The sequence below is a fragment of the Mustela erminea genome, chromosome 20 (assembly GCF_009829155.1).
Source record: "Mustela erminea isolate mMusErm1 chromosome 20, mMusErm1.Pri, whole genome shotgun sequence".
In the NCBI taxonomy this organism is placed as follows: domain Eukaryota; kingdom Metazoa; phylum Chordata; class Mammalia; order Carnivora; family Mustelidae; genus Mustela; species Mustela erminea.
The window spans coordinates 5,857,660-5,877,541 of NC_045633.1; the positions used below are offsets into that span (position 1 = coordinate 5,857,660).

At 44.0% G+C, this 19,882-nt stretch overlaps 1 protein-coding gene across 1 annotated transcript in view; it reads left to right on the plus strand.

The window, feature by feature from the left end:
* CHP2 (calcineurin like EF-hand protein 2) overlaps positions 1 to 19,882 on the plus strand; it is a 72,065-nt gene that overhangs the window by 46,026 nt on the left and 6,157 nt on the right. Inside the window, exon 7 of the mRNA XM_032326953.1 lies at positions 14,328 to 14,458. Coding sequence (XP_032182844.1) covers positions 14,328 to 14,417 — 90 coding nt within the window. The 3' untranslated portion in view covers positions 14,418 to 14,458. The remainder of the gene's footprint in view (positions 1 to 14,327; positions 14,459 to 19,882) is intronic.

The following is a 19,882-nucleotide window of genomic DNA, read 5'->3' on the forward strand; positions in this document are numbered from 1 at the left end:
GCGAGCCTGTGCAAGCGGGGCCAGAGGCAGAGGGAGAGGGAGAGTCTCAAGCAGACTTCTCCGTGAGTGAGCACGGGAGCCGGATGCAGGGCTTGATCTCAAGACCCTAAGATCAGATGTGAGCCGAAACCAAGAGTCCAAGGCTTAACCAACTGTGCCACCCAGGTGCCCCTGTCATGTCATTTTTAAAATTAGGATTATGGGTGAGTTTTACTTTCTTTCCCTCCTCTCAGACACCTCCATCCTCTCAATATTTGATAAATATTTATAAAATTTAATCATAATTAAATGTTTATAAAAATAATATTTATAAAATATTTATAAGTATTTATAAAATTTTTAGATATTTATAAAACATACATTTAAATATTTATATAAATATTTATAAAAATATTTATTAAATAAATATTTATAAATATTTTATAAATATTTATAAAATATTTATAAAAAATAATAATATGGTGAAATTCAAAGAGTCACAAAGTACTCATCATGAAAATGAAGTTTCTCTTTTAGCTGTATCCCCAAAGGCTGCGACTTATATCACTTTCTTTCTTTCTTTTTTTTTTTAAAGATTTTATTTATTTTTATTTGAAAGACAGAGTTCACAAGCACACAGAGAAGCAGGCAGAGAGAGAGGAAGGGAAGCAGGCTCCCTGCTGAGCAGAGAGCCCGATGTGGGGCTGGATCCCAGGACCCTGAGACCAGGGCCTGAGCCGAAGGCAGAGGCTTAACCCACTGAGCCAGCCACGCACCCTGTCACCCTTTACTCTTTTTATACTAGTGAGTGTATCACATGCAGACTTTTATGCTCCCCACAGTATATCTTGGAAATTGTTTAACATTGGAGCCTGTAAAGATCCACCTCATTTTTAAAAAATGGCTTTGTAGGGGCCCTTGGGTGGCTCAGTCAAACCTTTGTCTGTTGGTTTCGGCTAAGGTCATGGTCTCAGGGTTGGGAGATCAAGGCTTGCATTGGGCCTGCACTCAGCGGGGAGTCTGCTTGAGATTCTCTCTCTCCCTGTGCCCCTCACCCCCCACTCTCTCTCTAAAATAAACAAAGCTTTTTAAAAATGGCTTTGTAATATTCTTTTTTTGGTTTTGTTTTGTCTTGTTTTTAAGTAGGCTCCACACCCAGCATGGAGCCCAATGTGGGACTTGACTTACGACCCTGATATCAAGATCTGAGCTGAAATCAAGAGTTGACACTTAACTGACTAAGCCACACAGACACCCGCTTTTTAAAACTTATTCCTTTTTTAAAAATGTTATATTCTTATATGGAAGTTCTGTAGCATAATGAACTAACTCTCTTCCCATTGGCTGGGAAGACTATTTTCATTGTTTTTTTTGCTACTGCAAATAATAACCCAAAAATATAACCCACAGCAAACATCTTTTCTCAGATTTGGGAGTATGTCTGGGGTTAATCCTTTTTTTTTTTTTTTTTTAAGATTTTATTTATTTATTTGACAGATAGAGATCACAAGTAGGCAGAGAGGCAGGCAGAGAGAGGGGAGGAAGCAGGCTCCCTGCTGAGCAGAGAGCCCGATGTGGGGTTCAATCCCAGGACCCTGAGATCATGACCTGAGCCGAAGGCAGAGGCTCAACCCACTGAGCCACCCAGGTGCCCCTTGGGGTTAATTCTTGAAACTAGGGTTCCCAGGTCGAAGGTGTTTTTGTTTTGCTTTTTGACGCTTCTGATTTTTAATAGCTTATAATTTCCTTCCAAAGAAGTTGTATCAATGTGTGCTCACATCAGCAATGTGTGCAGGTGTCTGTGTCTTTATGTGCAGGTGTCTTTATGCTTCCTTTTCAAACTAATCTCCAGTCATGCTTTTTAATCTTGTCTGTCTGTTGGGTGAGACTGGTATCTTGCTGTGTTTCTTTAATCAGTGGCAAGACTGATCATTTTTTTTTTTTTTAAGTAGGCTCCATGCCCAGTGTGGAGCCCAACGTGAGGCTTGAACTCATGACCCTGAGATCAAGACCCGAGCTGAAATTAAGATTCAGATGCATAACTTACTTAGCCACCCAAGCACTGTTCATCTTTTTATGTTTATAAACCACATGGATTTCTTTTCTTGTGAACTACCTACTCTTGGCCTTTGTCAACATTGTTTTGCTGTTGGGTTGTTGGTCTTCCTTTTATTGATTTTTATTTTTTATTATTTATTTTTTTAGAGAGGGATGGGGAGGGGCAGAGAGAATCTAAAGCAGCACTTGATCCCCAGACCTGAGATGGTGATCTGTGCTGAAATCAAGAGTTAGATGCTGGGACACGTGGGTGGCTCAGTTGATTAAGCGTCTGCCTTTGGCTCAGGTCATGATCCCAGGGTCCTGGGATGGAGTCCTGCATCCGGCTCCCTGCTCAGCAGGGAGCCTGCTTCTCTCTGCCTGCTGTTCCCCCTGCTTGTGCTTGCTCACTCTTTCTCTCTCTCTCTGACAAATAAATAAATAAAATCTTAAAAAAAAAAAAAAAGGAATTCCCTTAAAAAAGAAAAAGGAGTCAAATGCTTAACTGACTGAACCACCCAGGCACCCCTCCCTCTTCTTAATTTTTAAAGATTTTTATTTATTTATTTATTTATTTATTTATTTGATAGACAGAGAGAGATCTCAAGTAGGCAGAAGGCAGGCAGAGAGAGAGGGGAAAGCAGGCTCCCCGCTGAGCAGAGAGCCGGATGTGGAGCTCGATCCCAGGACCCTGGGATCATGACCTGAGCCGAAGGCAGAGGCTTAAACCACTGGGCCACCCAGGCGTCCCCCTCTTCTTAATTTTTAAAAGGTCTTTCTATGTTAGGAAAATTAGCTCATGCTTTGTTACATATGTTGTGAATATTTTTCCTAATTTGCAGTTTGTTTTTTTATTGTTTAGTATCTTTCTTTTTTTGTACTGTGGAGGTTTACTTTTTTTTTTTTTTTAACTTATTGACACTTATCAGTCTTTTCTCAGATTAGTGTTTTTCTAAGAAAGCCCTTCTTTCTTCCAAGATTATTAAAAATTTTCCCATTTCTCTATTCTAGTAGCTTCATTTAAAAAATATTATTATTATTATTATTACTTAATTTTAACATTTTTGCTCTATCTCAAAATAATTTGACATCAAGAATGAGGTAGGGGAGGGGCGCCTGGGTGGCTCAGTGGGTTAAAGCCTCTGCCTTCGGCTCAGGTCATGATCCCAGGGTCCTGGGATCGAGCCCCACATCGGGCTCTCTGCTCTGCAGGGAGCCTGCTTCCTCCTCTCTCTCTGCCTGCCTCTCTGCCTACTTGTGATCTCTGTCTGTCAGATAAATAAATAAAATCTTAAAAAAAAAAAAAAAAGGAATGAGGTAGGGGGCACCTGGGTGGCTCAGTCGGTTAAGCATCTGCCTTTGACTCAGATCATGATCTCAGGGTCCTGGGTTCAAGCCTCACATCAGGCTCCCTGCTTAATGGGGAGTCTGCATCTCTCTCTCTCTCTCTCTGCTCATGCTCTCCCTCTCTCACTCAAATAAATAAATCTTAAAAAAAAAAAAAGAGGGGCGCCTGGGTGACTCAGTGGGTTAAAGCCTCTGCCTTCAGCTCAGGTCATGATCCCGGGGTCCTGGGATCAAGCCCTGAATTGGGCTCTCTTATCAGTAGGGACCCTGCTTCCCCCCCTCTCTCTGCCTGCCTCTCTGACTACTTGTGATCTCTGTCTGTCAAATAAATAAATAAAATCTTAAAAAAAAATGAGGTAGGAACCCACTCAACCTGACACCCTTTTTAATTTGGATGACTACCTACATCTGGAACTATTTTTTGGTAACTCCATCTTTTCCCCCATTCATCTGAAATGCCTTTAAAAAAAAAGATTTTATTTATTTATTTGACAGACAGAGATCATAAGTAGGCAGAGAGAGAGAGAGAGAGGAGGAGGAAGCAGGCTCCCTGCAGAGCAGAGAGCCAGATGTAGGGCTCGATCCCAGGACTCTGGGATCATGATCTGAGCTGAAGGCAAAGGCTTTAACCCAGTGAGCCACCCAGGTGCCCCTGAAATGCCTTTTTTATTCCATATAGAGGCTCAGTAAGATGGATACCAGCAGAAAGTCTTGGTCAACTAAACTGACACGCTGGCCAGTTCTTCATTTTTCTTGCTGATGTTGTTGTCTTTCAAGAAGGTAGAGGAAGTATCTAGAGGAACCGTTGACTTGGGCCAAATTCTGGCCAACTAGGCGGAACAAACTGGTGAGGGGAAGTGACAGGAGCCCTGGTAGAAAGTGACTCTGTCATTCTAGATACTCTGTCTGCCTCCCACCACTTTGGTTAACCCCAGCTCCATCCAGCCCAGCTGGGAACATCCCTTGTGGCCAGCATCCCTGACAGCTTGGTTCTATCTCTAGCAACAGGAAGTCTCACAAGTAAGTTCCCCAAACACGCCCTGCTCTTTCTTGCCTTCATTTCTTTGGAGATGCTCTTCCCTCCCTTTGCAAGACTTTCTCCCACTTTGCCTAGCTAACTATTTATCCTCCCTGGGTCAGTTTCAAGGTTGCCTCCAACATGAAGTCTTCCCTGATATCCTAAGTGAGAAGGTCCTTTGTACCTCCTACACTTCCTTAGTCTTTATCGAAGACTGATGGGGGACGGAAGGATGGGAAAGCCACTCACATTCCAGAAACCTGATGTTCTGGAAAGTGGCCTGGGGTAGATCCCCAGTAAAGATTTTTTTCATAGTCTATCTACCTAGGACCAGGACCGGCTATATAATTTGGGGGGACCAGTGCGGAATGGAACTGCAAAGTGCCCTTGTTCATTGATTACAACATTCAAGATGGTGACAACAGAGCATTAAACCAAGTCTGGGGGCACCTGGGTGGCTCAGTGGGTTAAAGCCTCTGCCTTTAGCTCAGGTCATGATCTCAGGGTCCTGGGATCGAGTCCCACATTGGGCTCTCTGCTCAATAGGAAGCCTGCTTCCCCCCTCTCTCTGCCTGCCTCTCGCCTACTTGTGATCTCTATCCATCAAATAAATAAATCCCTTCTGAGAGCAGAATCCTTTGAGACTGTATGCATCACATTGGCCTTGCAGCGCATTGAATATTGGCCCTCAAAAAGATACGTCCTTGTGCAAATGCATGGCCCCTGTGAATGTGACTATACTTGGAAAAATGGTCTTTGTAGGCATAGCTAAGTTAGGGATCTTGAGGTGAAAAGTTCACCTGGATCACTTGGGTAGACCCCAAATCCAATGACGTGTTCTAAGAGATACACAAGGCAGGTGAGCCAGACAGGGAAGAGAAGGGAGAAACCCAGAGGGGAAGCCAATGTGACTGTGGAGGCAGAGATGGGAGTGATGTGGTCACAAACCAAGGAAGCCAAGGAACGCCGGCAGCCACCAGCTGGAAGAGGCAAGGAAGAATCTTGCCTATAGTCTCCCAGAGCGTGGTCCTGCCAACACCTTGATTTCCACCTTCTTTTCTCCAGGATGATGAGAGAATACATTTCTAGTTTAGCCTAACCCAGTTTGTGGTCATTTGTTATATTAGGAAACAAATATATATATATATATATAGAGAGAGAGAGAGAGAGACATCTCTCTCTATATATATGTCCAGCTTTGCTCACGACAACATTGAAATCATGGGGAAAGGGAAGCCCTCTGTTCCTTGGGGTTACAAAAGCAGTAGAACTATGCTCAGAGCTGCCAAGGCCCCTCCATGGGCAGATCCTACCTGAAGATAAAACCAACCCGGGAAAGTACAGCCAAGAGACAAAGAAAGAGAATGATTCTTTTTTTTTTTTTGTAAGATTTTATTTATTTATTTGACAGAGAGATCACAAGTAGGCAGAGAGGCAGGCAGAGAGAGGAGGAAGCAGACTCCTTGCTGAGCAGAGAGCCTGATGCGGGGCTCCATCCCAGGACCCTGAGATCAAGACCTGAGCTGAAGGCAGAGGCTTAACCCACGGAGCCACCCAGGCGCCCCGAAAGAGAACAATTCTTAAGGACATGGTTGGAAAACCTGGATCAAACTGTGTCTGAAGATAATGCTATCCTTGGAGGTTTTAGTTATGTGAGCCTAAAAATCCTACAAAATCAAACAAGTCCTCTACTCAGTTTAAATTCAACTTTTGTAAACTTGCAACTGAAAGAGTTCGAGTCAATACTCAGATTTCAGGCAACTGAGAAGAACCTTATCCAGCAGGCTTGGAAAGGAAGCTCCCTCAGGAAAACTGAAAAATGCTCACAACTGGCCAGTAAGAATAAAGAGGCGGGAGGGAGAAGCACCAGCGGAGGAGTGTGAATACAAAAGGAGCCCTCTAGGGGAAGCTACATTTGAAAGTTAACTTATTTATTTTTAGTAATCTCTACGCCCAACGCAGGGCTCAAACTCCCAACCCCAAGATCAAGAGTCCCACGTTCCTCTGACTGAGCCTGTCAGGTGCCCCTGACAATCTCTTCTCTAGATTGTAAGCCCAGTGGTGTTTGTTGTTTGTTTGTTTTTGCTTTTTTGGTTGTTGTTTAGATTCCACATGTGAGATCAGACAGTATTATTTATCTTTCTGTAACTTGCTTCACTTAGCATAATGCCATCAAGCCCCATCTATGTTACTGTAAGTGCAATATTTCCTTCTTTTTATATTCCACTGTGTATATGTAAATGTGTGTATTATGTGTGTGTGTGTGTGTATCCATACACATTGTATCGATTCACCCGAGATAGACACTTATCACATATGTGTTTCTGCATGCTGTTCTGTCCCGTGGGTTTGTATCCCTCTGCCAACAGGACACCATCTTAATAAGTTTATAAAAATGTTTGAAACTGGATAGGGGGCCAAGTGGCGTCAAGACAGTGAGCTCCATGGGGGCATCTGGGTGGCTCAGTGGGTTGAAGCCTCTGCCTTTGGCTCAGGTCATGATCCCGGGGTCCTGGGATCGAGCCCCACGTCGGGCTCTCTGCTCAGTGGGGAGCCTGCTTCCTCCTCTCTCTCTGCCTGCCTCTCTGCCTACTTGTGATCTCTGTCAAATAAATAAATAAAAATCTTTTAAAAAAATTATAACACAATTAAAAAAAAAAAAAAAGAAGAAGAAGACAGTGAGCTCCTTCAAGACCAGGGCTGTTTCTCACTTCTTATCCTTGGGCTTAGTAGGTAGGTGCTCGACAGTCATTTTCTAAGTGAAATGTAGTCATCTTCTAAGTAAAACATTTTCTAGTACGGCTGACTTTTAGAGGACGTGTCCGGAGGATGGGAAGAAGGACAAACAAGCAAAGATACTGACCAGGCAGGAAGTGAATCATGGACAGGCGTGCCAGGGCTTCTAGAACCTTCTCAGAGCTGAAGCGACAACAGCTGAGGGACCACAAGGACAGTCCCTGGACTATGTCGGAGCGTAATGCCAAGGGGGAGGGGGACTCCCTGATGCTGGGTTGTATGGAAGGAGAAAGGAAAGGAATTTGATCACTCTGGGTGCCTCCTACAGGTGGAATCTTACGGCCGTTGTCGTTTTGTGATTGGCTAATTTCACTTAGCCTCATGCCCCAGTGATGGGATTTCCTTCCTTTCTAACCCTGAATCATCTTCCACTGTCTGTATACCACACGTTCCCCTGTTGACGGGCATTTGGGTTGCCTCTGCTTTTTAACTGCAGTGAATACAGCTGCTATGAATGTGGGTGTGCGAAATATCACTCTGATGCCCTGCTTTCAATTCTTACGGATATAGACTCGCAGGTGGGATTTCTGGATCATACGGTAATTCCGTTTCTAATTTTTATTTTATTTATTTTGTTTTATTATTTTTTAAAAAAGATTTTATTTATTTATTTGACACAGAGAGATCACAAGTAGGCAGAGAGGCAGGCAGAGAAAGAGAAGGGGAAGCAGGCTCCCGGCTAAGCAGAGAGCCCGATACGGGGCTTGATCCCAGGACCCTGGGATCATGACCTGAGCTGAAGGCAGAGGCTTTAACCCACTGAGCCACCCAGGCGCCCCCCCATTTAATTTTTAAAGGAAGTTTCATGCTGTTTTCCACAGCAGCTGCACCATTTTACATTCCCACCAACAGTGCACAAGTGTTCCAGTTTCTCCACATCCTCACCAACACTTGTTATTTTCTATTCATTTTTATTTTATTTTTTAAAAGGATTTTATGGATTTATTTGAGAGAGAGAGAGAGAGAGAGGATCAGGGGGAAGGGCAGAAGGAGAGGGAGAAGCAGATTCTCTGCTGAGCAGACAGGCTGACGTGGGGCTCAATCCTGCGACTCTGGGATCATGACCTGAGCCAAAGGCAGATGCTTAACTGACTGAGCCACCCAGTGACCCCAAGTTTTTCAAGTTTTTTAGTTTCAAGAAATTGCCATACTCTTTTCCAGAGTGGATGTACCATTTTTAAGTCCCACCAGTTATGCATGAGTGACCCTTGTTATTTCTGGAATCCATATAATATATTTTACTAAGATTTTACTTATTTATTTATCTGAGAGAGAGCGAGAAAGAGAGAGCATGTGTGAATGGGGGAGGAGGGAGGAGCAGAGAGAGAGGGACAAGCAGACTCCACGCTAAGTTCAGAGCCCGAGGCAGGGTTCGATCCCACCACCCAAGACCGTGACCTGAGCTGAAAACAAGAGTTGAACACTCAACTGACTGAGCCACCCAGGCGCCCCCAATGATCTGCATTTTAGAGATGAGAAAACTGATCCATGGCACCTCTCCAGGTTTAAAAAAAAAAAAAAATCACCGATTGAAGGTTAAGGTTGAGGATCCTTCTCATCCCATTTGCCGTCCCGAGGCTAGCACCCCTCATAGTTCCAAGACGGCTGGAGCTGTAGTCGTCACAGTGACAGAGTGCGAACGTGGCCATACTACTTTTTAGCTGCTCCGGTAGTTAGATTTTGAGGACTCTTCGCTATGTAGTGCAAACTAACTGGTGGAGTCACCTACAGGCAGAACAATGTGAAGTCCAAGGGAGAGGGACCCTCTTGATACTGTATCTGTTCTCAGCAGCGAGGAATGAATGTTGCCTTATGTATCATTGGCTAGAGCCTCCCCCCATGCCATTCCTAGCAATGAGAGTGGAAGCACCATGATTGACTTGGAAAACCACAGGGACCTGGCAGAGAAGAGTAGATTATCCTCCAAATAGGATTCTGCCAAAGAACACAGAAGCCTTCCGTCTTTTTGGCAGAGCCGTACATGGAGGAGGGACAGTGAGAGAAGGGGCAGTGGATTTTCTGGGGGCATACAGTAGGCATCTACTAGAGATAGACCCCCAGTAACCATGCTTTCAGATTCTCTTCATCCTCCCCACCTCCAGCTGTGGCTGGTGGGACCAGGGACGCCCTAGGGCAGAAAGTTGAGTCAATGAGAATCTCATTCTAGGTGTTTGGAAATAAGACTTTTGATAGCACCTGTTGGGAGATATGTGTGGAAGTGGTATCCAGTACTTGGGGGAGATGTGAGGAGGCCATATTTCACAAGTGGGAGTTGCAAGAGAGAGAGAGAAAGAGAAATCTGGTTAACATTTAGAAAATTTTTTTCTTGATCATCCTTCCTGGGGACTGGCAAGATTGCTGGTCTCGGCTTCATGAGACACCTCTGTAATTCCCATAGTAATTTCCTCTGCATTTGCCTGAGCTGCCCCTAATGAGCTTCTGTCACTCACAATAAAACTGTTTTTAACACCCTGTTCCTAGGAAAAGATGCCCAACCTTACTCATAGTAAGATAAATGCAAATTAAAATTACACTCAGATACCATTTATCATGTATCAGATTGGCAAAAAGAGGAAGGCCTCATTTTTTTGGGGAAAGCTGTGAAGAAGCCGGTGCTGTCATCATGACTGGTGCGGGTGCCAAAGGTGGTAACCCCGTAAGCAGGGCGAGCTGGCGACATCCATCAGCCCGGGAAATGCACTTAACCCTTTGACCTAGCAATCCTCAGCTCGGGGATTTATTATACAGATGCACAGATGTGGGGAGGAAGTGATGTCTGTACGACAGCTTTGATTTTTTTTTTTAAGTTTATTTATTTATTTATTTTGAGTAATCTTTACATCCAACATGGGGCTCAAACTCACGTCCCCGAGATCCGGAGCCTCACCCTCTTCCAGCTGAGCCAGCCGAGCACCCCTGTCCGAGATCATTTATTACAGCACCATTTGTAATAATAAAAAAAAAGGTTTGGGGACAGCCCAAATGTTCCCCCATGAAGGACTGGCTAAACTAGGTACATCCTTACGGGGGTACAAAGCCGCTGCAAAAATTGATGAGGTTGTCTATGCTGTAATATGGGAAGGCATCCAGAGAGCCTGTTAAGTAAATAACAAAGTGCAGGATATTGTACAGGGTTCAGTGCCTTTTGTGTGAGGAAAAGGGGGAAAGAAGACTATGCAAGAATATGTACTGTCACTTTCTTATATTGAAACAGGGAAATCTGATAAAGGAGGTGTAGACAGATGAACAAGAAAGTAAGAAATGAATAAATATACTTTAAAAAGTTTTTTAAATTATTTATTTTAATTAGAGAGAGTGCAGAAGGAGAGAGAGAGAGGGAGAGGCTGGCTCCCCACTGAGCAGGGAGCCTGGACCTGGGAGTGGATCCCAGTACCCTGAGGGCATGACCTAAGCCAAAGGCAGACACTTAAGTGACTGAGCCACCCAGGCACCCCAAGATGCTTTTAAAAAAATATGGTTATTTCTAAGGGGGTAAAGGGAGTAGTGGGGCTAGGAGGTACACTTGTCAATGATAATTTTTTTTAAAGATTTTTAAATTTATTTTATAGAGAGAGAGCACAGGTAGGGGGAGCAACAGTAGAGGGAGAGGGGGAGAAGCAGTCTCCCTGCTGAGCAAGGAGCCCAGTGAGGGCTCCATCCTAGGACCCTGGGATCATGACCTGAGCCGAAGGCAGATGCTTAACCCACTGCGCCACCCAGGCGCCCCATCAATGATAATTTTTTAATATAATTTTGCTTTTGAAAACGGGAACATATTAACTGTTCTAAAGATGAGCAGAAGGAAAAAGTCATCTTTCAGTGAAAATATTATATTATCTTATTCTATGCTAGCCTGATGTCTGAAGAATTCAATGGTGGGAAGAAAATGTGCTTTGTGGATGGCTTGATACTTGTTTTTTAAAACAAAAACAAAAACAAAAAAACCACCCAAACCTAGAATGAAAAATCCTGAAACAGAGAAGGTGTGCAGTAAATTTCCCTTTGACAGGATAGTTTCTTTTGGGCTTTCTGCATTTGGCACTCCCTTCTCCAGGCTGCTCTGCGTCTAGAAGCACAGTTTTATGGCTGGGTATTCTGCTCGGCCAGCTCGAGATTAAGCTGACCGGCCAAGCAGATAAAAGAACGCCAGGACGAAGAGGGATGTTGTATTAGAGATTTCTTTTTAACCTGCGGGGATCAGGTGGCCTCTTCCAGAAATGACAAAATCTATTTTCTCTTCCTCATATGTTCTCCCTGTTGGCACTCTCTCGTTATAAGAGGGAGTAAGTAAAGATTGCTGGGGGGAGGGGGGGAGGGGGGAAGAATGAGCTGGCATCTTCTCACTAATGTGGGTGGCAGGTTCTGTCAGCCCGGGGAGCTGAGTCTCATTTTGAGCTCAGTAGCACAGCCTCTGAGGTCAGACTGACAATGCAGAGGACAGTTCTTTCACTTGGTGATGGGGCGATCTTCTTTTTTCTTAAAGATTATTAATTTATTTGACAGACAGAGATCAGAAGTAGGCAGAGAGGCAGGCAGAGAGAGGGGAGAAGCAGGCTCCCTGCTGAGCAGAGAGCCCGACGCGGGGCTCGATCCCAGGACCCTGGGATCATGACCTGAGCTGAAGGCAGAGGCTTTAACCCACTCAGCCACCCAGGTGCCCCATGGAGTGACCTCGAGTGCTCACTGGACTTCTTTGCGCCTCAGTTTATGTAAAAAAAAAAAAATATGGGGGGAGGGTAATGAGGTCATCTACCTACATCATCATTATGAGGATCAAACGAGTTCACCCATGACGAAAGTGGCCAACAGTGCTCAGCCCATAGGAAGCCGCCAGGAAATGCGAGCACTGAAAAGAAAACGTAATGATCGTTTTATTATTCCGTGACCTCAGGCTAAATCGGAGAGCTGGTGGGCGTGGAGAAGATCTCCCTTCTCCCACCGCCAACCAGTTTAGTGCAACCCCATGGAAGAAAAATTGAGGAGAGGTCTCTGGATGCCTCTAAGATGATACGTGTATTTCCAGTGGCTGCGGTGTGGCAGGTGTTGTGCCCAGCCCCGAGGGAGAGAAATTGGTCAGCAGCACAGGACAGCTACTATCTTCTCTGAGGTTCTAGACTACGTAGGGGAGGCACTCAGGTACACAGGGGTACGGCACAGGGTAAATGCAATGACCCCGTCAATTCCGGATGGCATGGGGGTCCCGGGTGAGGGACACCGAAAACCCAGGAACCAGGAGAGACTTCTTCTTCTTCTTTTTTTAAGATTTTATTTATTTATGTGACAGACAAAGATCACAAGTAGGCAGAGAGGCAGGCAGAGAGAGAGGAGGAAGCAGGCTCCTTGCTAAGCAGAGATCCCGATGTGGTGCTTGATCCCAGGACCCTAGGGTCATGATCTGAGCCGAAGGCAAAGGCTTTAACCCACTGAGCCACCCAGGCGCCCCTGGCAGAGACTTCTTAGAGGCAGGGAGAGAAGCAGATCCCCTCTACGCGCAAAAATACTAGTAGTCATCGAACTACTGTTACCAGTAACAATGACGATAATTAAGTAACGATGTCATGATGATAGTAAGTAGGGTAATATGATGCAACATGATTGTGTGAAATAATAATAATTTCAAGAATTAAAACATATTTTGGCTTGTTCCAAGCACATGTCGGGCATCAGCTCATCTAATTCTAGCAGCCTCTTGGTGGGTCCGCTCTGTCCGGATGAGACGTGGCCTCTCTCACCTCTGTCTCCTGCTGGCCCTGCTGAGGAGGGCCAAGTGAGTGAGGAAGGCGGAAGACCGAGCCGTCTCTCACACCCAGTTCGGGCTCTCCAGGGAGAAGGTGTTCCCAGCTCCCCCTTTCCAGACAATGTCACGGCAGAAAGAGGAAGAGAAAGTCCTCCCTTCTCAGACTGAGTCATCCCTCCACATCCTGACTCCCCAAATGAGGACCCCGTCATGACCTCTGGTGTTGCTGTTCCATAGCATCAGATCACAATGGATCTCACGATGACATTCATTCCTGATTTAACTTGGCACTCAGTGATTCTGAACATACTGAGGAGAAAGTCTCAGCTTGGCGCTAGCAGGTTTCCAGGGCTTCTCCCCTCTCTGCTGCCCTCTTTTAACAAAAAATGTGCCCGCCTCTGACTTTCCTCCCGGAGTGCCTTGACGAGGGCAGAAGCAGAGCCTTCTCCCATGACGGCAAGTCTGTCTTTGGACCTGAGCCGCGATTTCCTTGCCGCCATCTACATGTTGTGCCCTCGCGCTTTATTTTCTGTTTCCTTTTCTAGAACTTGGTAAAGCCAACAAGAACTTTCCCTGACCTAAGAACCGGGTTTCACTGTGCCGCGTTCATTATTACACAGCGTTTTACCCACAATTACTTCCTGTTCAAGTTCCTGTTTGTTGCTGTGCGCCGAGAACCCACCTTGGTATGGGAGGCTTGGAGAGGAGCGAAGGGGAAACTGGAGATCCAGGCTGCTCCCTGGAGAGCAGGGGCAGACACAGGACCCCATGACATGACCGCTACAACCAGCCCCCGCTGTTGGGAGTCAGGCCAAAGGGCTGAGAAGAGCTAGTTTGTAAATTCCCCTTCTGGCATTTATCCAAGAGAAATGGGTGCCTATGCTAGTATTAGACGCACACAAGGATGTTCATGATGGAGTTTTCTAAGTAAGGTAGTCCCCAACTGAGAACGCCCCATGTGGCCAGTGACATTGACCAGAGAAGCAAATTGTTGGTATATTCATGCAGAGCAACGACAACAATGAATGAATGGATGCTGATGTAATAAAACATGGACGAATCTTACAGACATTATGTAGAGGGGAAAAAAAAATCCAGAAATTCCCATTTGTAGGAAATTCAAGAGGAGGCAAGACTGATGCGTGATCTCAGCCTTAAAAAAGAAGGAAATTCTGATACATGTTCCAGCATGGGTCAGCCTTGAGAGCATTACGCTAAGTGTCATAAGCCAGGGTTATGGACTGAATGTCTGTGCCCCTCCCCCCACCCCAATTCACCTGTGGAAGCCCTAATCCTCAATAGGATGGTAGATAGAGGTGGGGCTTATGGATGTAACTGGGTATAGATGAGGTCATAAGGAAGGAGTCGCCTAAGACATGATCTCTCTCTCTCTCTCTGCATGCATGCACCAAGGAAAGGCCACGTGAGGACATGACCAGGAAGAGAACTCTCTCCAAGAACCTCGTCATGCTGGCATCCTCTTTGTGGATTTCTGGCCTCTAGAACCATGAGAAATAAATGTTGGTTAAGCCATTCAGTCGATGGTAAGTTATGGCCGCCTGAACTGAAGACCACCAGAAAAATGCTGTAACATTTAAAAAAAAAAAATTGTATGATTAAATGCGTGTGAGTTCCTGTGAGTATTTAAAATCAGAGACAGAAAGATGAAAAGTGGTTGCCAGGGGCTGGGGCAGGGGGGAATGGGGTGTTGTCGAAGGGGTATAGAGTTTCAGTTTTGCAAGATGAAAGAAGTTCTGGAGATGGGTTGCGCCACCATGTGAACGTACTTAACACCACTGCACACTTAGAGATGGTTGATCAAAACCGCAAGAAGATGCCACCTCACACCTGTTAGAATGGCTGTCATCAGGAAGATAAGAGGTAACAAGTATTGGTAAGGAGGTGCAGAAAGGCCACCCTTGTGCACTGTTGGTGGGCATGTAAATTGGTGCAGTTATTTTGGAAAAACAGTGTGGAGGGTTCTCAAGAAACTAAAAATAGAACCACCATAGGATCCAGCAATTCCTTCTGGATACTTATCTGAAGGAAACAAAATCACTGTCTCAAGGAGATATCTGCTTCCGTGTGTTCATTGCGGCATTATCTATAAGAGCGAGGACATGGACCCAAGCTAGGTGTCCTTTGATGGCTGGGTATGGATGAATACATAAAAATGTACAGTGTAGGGGCACCTGGATGGCTCAGTGGATTAAGCCTCTGTCTTCGGCTCAGGTCATGATCTCAGGGTCCTGGGATCGAGTCCCACATCCGGCTCTCTGCTCAGCAGGGAGCCTGCTTCCCCCCTACTCTCTCTCTCTGCCTTCTTGGGCTTTCTCTGTCAAATAAACAAATAAAATCTTAAAAAAATGTACAGTGTATATGTGTGTGCGTGCACGCGCACGTGCACACACACACACACACACACACACACTGGAATATTACTCATCCATAAAAAAAGAAGGAAATCCTGTCCTTTATGACAACTTGGATGGAACTTGAGTGCATTATGCTAAATGAAATAAGTCAAACAGAGAAAGACAAATGCTCTATGATCTCACTTACTTGTGGAACCTTAAGAAAAAAAGAACTCATGGAAACAGAAATCAGTTGCTAAGGGAGTAGATCTTAAAAAGTTCTCACCACAAGAAAAAAATTTACAAAAAAGAAGAAAAAAATTTACAGCTTTGTGAGCTGAGTGATGTTAACTAAACTTACTGTGGTAATCAATTTACAATATATATTAAGTAATTATGTTGTACACCTTAACTAGTAACTATTTTATGCCAATTATATCTCAGTAATACAGGGAAAATGCTAAAAAATGGTAAATTTATATTCCATATAGTAAACCACAATTTTAAAAAGTTCTTAAAATAAATAAACCTAATTTATGATGATAAAAATCAGACAGTGGATTCCTCTGGAGGGAAAAGCTCCTGAGAAAGGGCACAAGAGGGTTTTCCTGGGAGCTAGAACTTTTTTGCATTTTGACCTGGTAGAGGTTACCTCAGTATAGACATATGTAAAAAAATATTCTGCTATAGGCTTAAAATTAATGTACCTTGGGGCACCTGGGTGACTCAGTAGGCTAAGCCTCTGCCTTCGGCTCAGGTTGTGATCCCAGGGTCGTGGGATCGAGCCCTGCATTGGGCTCTCTGCTCAGCAGGGAGCCTGCTTTGCCCTATCTCTCTGCCTACTTGTGATCTCCCTCTCTCTGCCAAATAAATAAATAAAAATCTTTAGAAAATTAAAAAAAATTAATGTACCTTGTATATCTGCTATACCTTTTAAAAGGTATCTTATTTGGGGTTCCTGTGTGGCTCAGTCGGTTAAACGGCCAGCTCTTGATTTGGACTCAGGTCACGATCTTGGGGTCATGAGATAGAGCCCCAGGTCAGGCTCCAGGTCCAGCTTTGAGCTCAGTGCGGAGTCTGTTCCTCTTCCTCCTCCTGTGTTCTTCCCACCCACCTCACCTGTGTGTGCTCGCTCAAATAAATAAATACATACATAAAATTTTAAAAAATACTTTATTTTTCTAAAAGTTTTTATTCATTTATTTATTTTAGAGTTACAGATAAGGTGAGAAGTGAGAGGAACAGAGGGAGAGGGAACAGGCAGACGCTGAGCTGACATGGTTGTGGGGCTTGATCCCAAGACCCATGAGATCATGACCTGAGCTGAAGCCAAGAATTGGATGCTTAACTGACTGAGTTACCCAGGTACCACGTAAATAAATACAATCTGAGGGGCACCTGGGTGGCTCAGTGGGTTAAGCCACTACCTTCGGCTCAGGTCATGATCTCAGGGTCCTGGGATCGAGTCCCGCATCGGGCTCTCCGTTCAGCGGGGAGCCTGCTTCCCTCCCCACTCTGTCTACTTGTGATCTTCCTCTGTCAAATAAATAAATAAAATCTTAAAAAAAAAATAAATACAATCTGATATAGAATTTTTTAAAAAGATTTTTATTTCTATCTATTTGACAGAGAGAGCACAAGCAGGGGAGGTGGCAGGCAGAGGGAAAGAGAGAAGCAGACTCCCTGTTGAACAAGGAGCCTGATGCGGGGCTCCATCCCAGAACCCTGGGATCATGACCTGAGCCTTCAGATGCTTATCAAACTGAGCTACCCAGGTGCCCCTAAATAAATGAAGTGTTAAAAAAATAATAAAGGTTGGGATGCCTGGGTGGCTCAGTTGGTTAAGCAGCTGCCTTCGGTTCGGGTCATGATCCCAGCGTCCTGGAATTGAGTCCCACATCGGGCTCCTTGCTCAGCAGGGAGCCTGCTTCTCCCTCTGCCTCTGCCTGCCATTCTGTCTGCCTGTGCTCGCTCTCCCCCACCCCCGATAAATAAATAAAATCTTTAAAAAAATATTAAAAAAAATAATAAAGGTATCTTCTTTGGAAGACTTCTCTTATGCAGAAGTGCCCATTCTTCTGATATGCGTTCCCTGGGGAATGTCATAAAAGAGCTATAGTGGTTCAAGCAGGGGGTCTGGAGTCAGAAGACCTGGGTTCATGTCTTAGTGCCACAGTTTGTAAGAAGGAGCCCTGGAAGAGTTCCGTAACTCTTTGTAACTTCATTTCATCTGTTTCTGACATAGGAATCAGGCTGTGGAGACGTCGGTGCGTAGAAAAGTGCTTAAGCGCAGTATCTGGTTCAATGACAGCATCCGAGCAATAGTAGTTTTTGTTCCCGTTTGCTTTTTTTTATTGTGCCAAAGTAGACAAAACCGAAAATGTACCATTTGTAAGTGTATGCTTCAGGGGCCTTAAATACATTCACACTGTTGTGCAACCATCCTGCCATCCATCTCTAGAACTTTTTCTTTTTTTACTTTTCTTTCTTTCTTTTTTTTAAAAAACATATTATTTATTTATTTATTTGTCAGAGAGAGAGAGAGAGAGAGAGAGAGAGAGCACAAGTGGGGGAATGTTAGGCAGAGGAGGGGGCAGGCTCTCCGCTGAGCAGAGAGCCCAGTGCGGGATTTGATCCCAGGACCCTAGGAGCATGACCTGAGCCAAAGGCAGATGCTTAGCTGACTGAGCCACCTGGGCGTCCCTCTAGAACTTTTTCATCTCAAGATGACATTCTGTATCCATCAATGCATTCACTTCCCCTTCCCCCACTTTTTTTGTGGTGGTGAAATACACGTAAATAACATTTACCATCGTGGTCATCTGAAGTGTACAGAGTACATTCATGTGGTTGTGCTGCCATCACTACCTTCCACTTTGCAGAACTGAATCCCATTCAGGGGTGCCTGGGTGGCTCAGTGGGTTAAGCCTCTGCCTTTGGCTTGGGTCATGATCTCGGGGTCCTGGGATCGAGCCCTGCATCGGGCTCTCTGCTCAGCGGGGAGCCTTCTTCCTCCTCTCTCTCTGCCTGCCTCTCTGCCTGCTTGTGATATCTCTCTCTCTGTCAAATAAATAAATAAAATCTTAAAAAAAAAAAAAAAGAACTGAATCCCGTTCAACAATAACTGCCCATTCTTTCCAACCACCATTCTACTTTCTGTCTCTAGGATCTCGACTACTGTAGATACCTCATATAAGTCTAATCATATGGTCTTTGTTTTTTCCTAACTGGCTCATTTGATCAAAATGTTCTCAAAGATCATCCATGTTGTAGCAATTTTCTTCCTTTTTAAGGATGCATAACATTCCACTGTATGTGTAGACCACATTTTGCTTATCCATTCTTCTGTCGATGGACACTTAGGTTGCTTCCGCCGTGAATGATGCTGCTGTGACAGTGTTGATCACCTTCTAGAACATAAAGTTGGATTGCATTTTTAAAAATCTATTCTGCCAATCTCTGTTTTTTGATTGGAGAGTTTACATTTATTTTTGTATTTTTAAGAAGATTTTATTTTTAAGTAATCTCTACACCCAACATGGGGCTTGAATCTACAACCTCAAGATCAAGAGTCTCACACGCCACTGACCAAGGCAGGCAGGTGTCCCTGGAGAGTTTACATTTAAAGTAATTACTGATAAGGAGGGACTTAACTTCTGTCATTTGGGGTTTTTGTTCTCTGTATGCCTTATGACTTCTTTATTCCCCATTTCTTGCATTACTCTCTTCACTTCTGCTTAGCTGATTTTTTGTAGTGAAACATTTTAATTCCCTTCTCATTTCCTTTTGTGTATATTCTATAAATATTTTCTTTGTGGCTACCATGGGGATTACATTTAATATCCTAAAGTTAAAACACTCTAATTTGAATTTGTACCAGCTTAACTTCAACACACACAGAACTCTGCTCTCTATAGTACTGTTCCCACTTCCTTAAATTATTGATGTCACCAAGTGGCATCACTATACATTGTGTGTCCAAAAATAGAAACCAATAATGCTTTTTATGATTCATTAGTCTCTTAGATTATGTAAAAAACAAAATGTGAAGTTACAAACCAGAGTTACTATGATACTAGCTTTTAGGCCCAATAATTCTTTTTTTTTTTTTTTAAAGATTTTATTCATTTATTTGAGAGGGAGAGAGAGAGAATGAGAGGAGAGAGGTCAGCGGGAAAAGCAGACTCCCTGCTGAGCAGGGACTGGAGTCTCCCAGGACTCCAGGATCATGACCTGAGCCGAAGGCAGTTGCTTAACCAACTGAGCCACCCAGGCACCCCCAATAATTCTTTTGTAAACAAAATGTATTAATCTTTTAAATCATGTACAAAACAAAAAACAGACTTACAAACCATTTTTATGATAATGCTGGATTTTGTAATTGCCCATATATTCACTTTTACTGAGATCTTTAATTCTTCCTGTGTCTTTGAGCTGCAGTATGTGTCCTTTCATTTCAGTCTACATGACTCTCTTCAGCATTTCTTGCAGCACAAGTCTAGTGATGAAGATGTCCTCAAGTTGCTTTTTTGTTTTTGCTTTTTTTTTTTTTTTTTTTTTTTAAAGATTTTATTTATTTATTTGACAGAGAGAGATTACAAGTAGGCAGAGAGA